The sequence below is a fragment of the Trypanosoma theileri genome (assembly GCF_002087225.1).
Source record: "Trypanosoma theileri isolate Edinburgh chromosome Unknown TM35_Tth_45_V1, whole genome shotgun sequence".
In the NCBI taxonomy this organism is placed as follows: Eukaryota; Euglenozoa; class Kinetoplastea; order Trypanosomatida; family Trypanosomatidae; genus Trypanosoma; species Trypanosoma theileri.
In genome coordinates this window covers 119,224-119,611 of record NW_021639887.1, presented here as the reverse complement: position 1 = coordinate 119,611, position 388 = coordinate 119,224, and the positions used below count along the sequence as shown (strand labels likewise).

Here is a 388-nt window from a genome sequence, read left to right as displayed (position 1 = left end):
TATATACGCAATTATAAATATAAATATTCATCTGTTATTATTTTCTTTCTTTTCACTACAACAAAGCAGTTCATCATTATCATTACAGTGCAAGCTCAGTTGCACACACAGAGAGTCTCCAAGAACACACACACACACAATGGAGTAGCAATAATAATAATTATAGGATAAACACAAAGAGAGCAAAAACAACACACAAAACGCATTAACATTAAGAAACAAAAAAAAGAAGAAGATAATCCCAATAGGTGGAAGATTAGTTAGACTGTAGTGTGGATGCATGCAAAAAAAGAAAAAGAAAACAAAGGATGACCTGAGTCACACCATACCACCACCATTACAATCAGCACACAAGAATACAGGCCAGTGTAACCACAATCAGTAGTGG

The 388-nt window shown here is 34.3% G+C and overlaps 1 protein-coding gene across 1 annotated transcript in view; it reads right to left on the bottom strand.

Moving 5' to 3' along the window:
• Positions 1 to 343: 343 nt before the first annotated feature.
• TM35_000451400 (uncharacterized protein) overlaps positions 344 to 388 on the bottom strand; it is a gene marked incomplete at both ends in the record, with an annotated part of 780 nt that continues 735 nt past the window's right edge. The window contains one exon of the mRNA XM_029030237.1: positions 344 to 388. This exon is cut by the window's right edge and continues 735 nt beyond it. Within this exon, the coding sequence (XP_028878468.1) occupies positions 344 to 388 (45 nt within the window).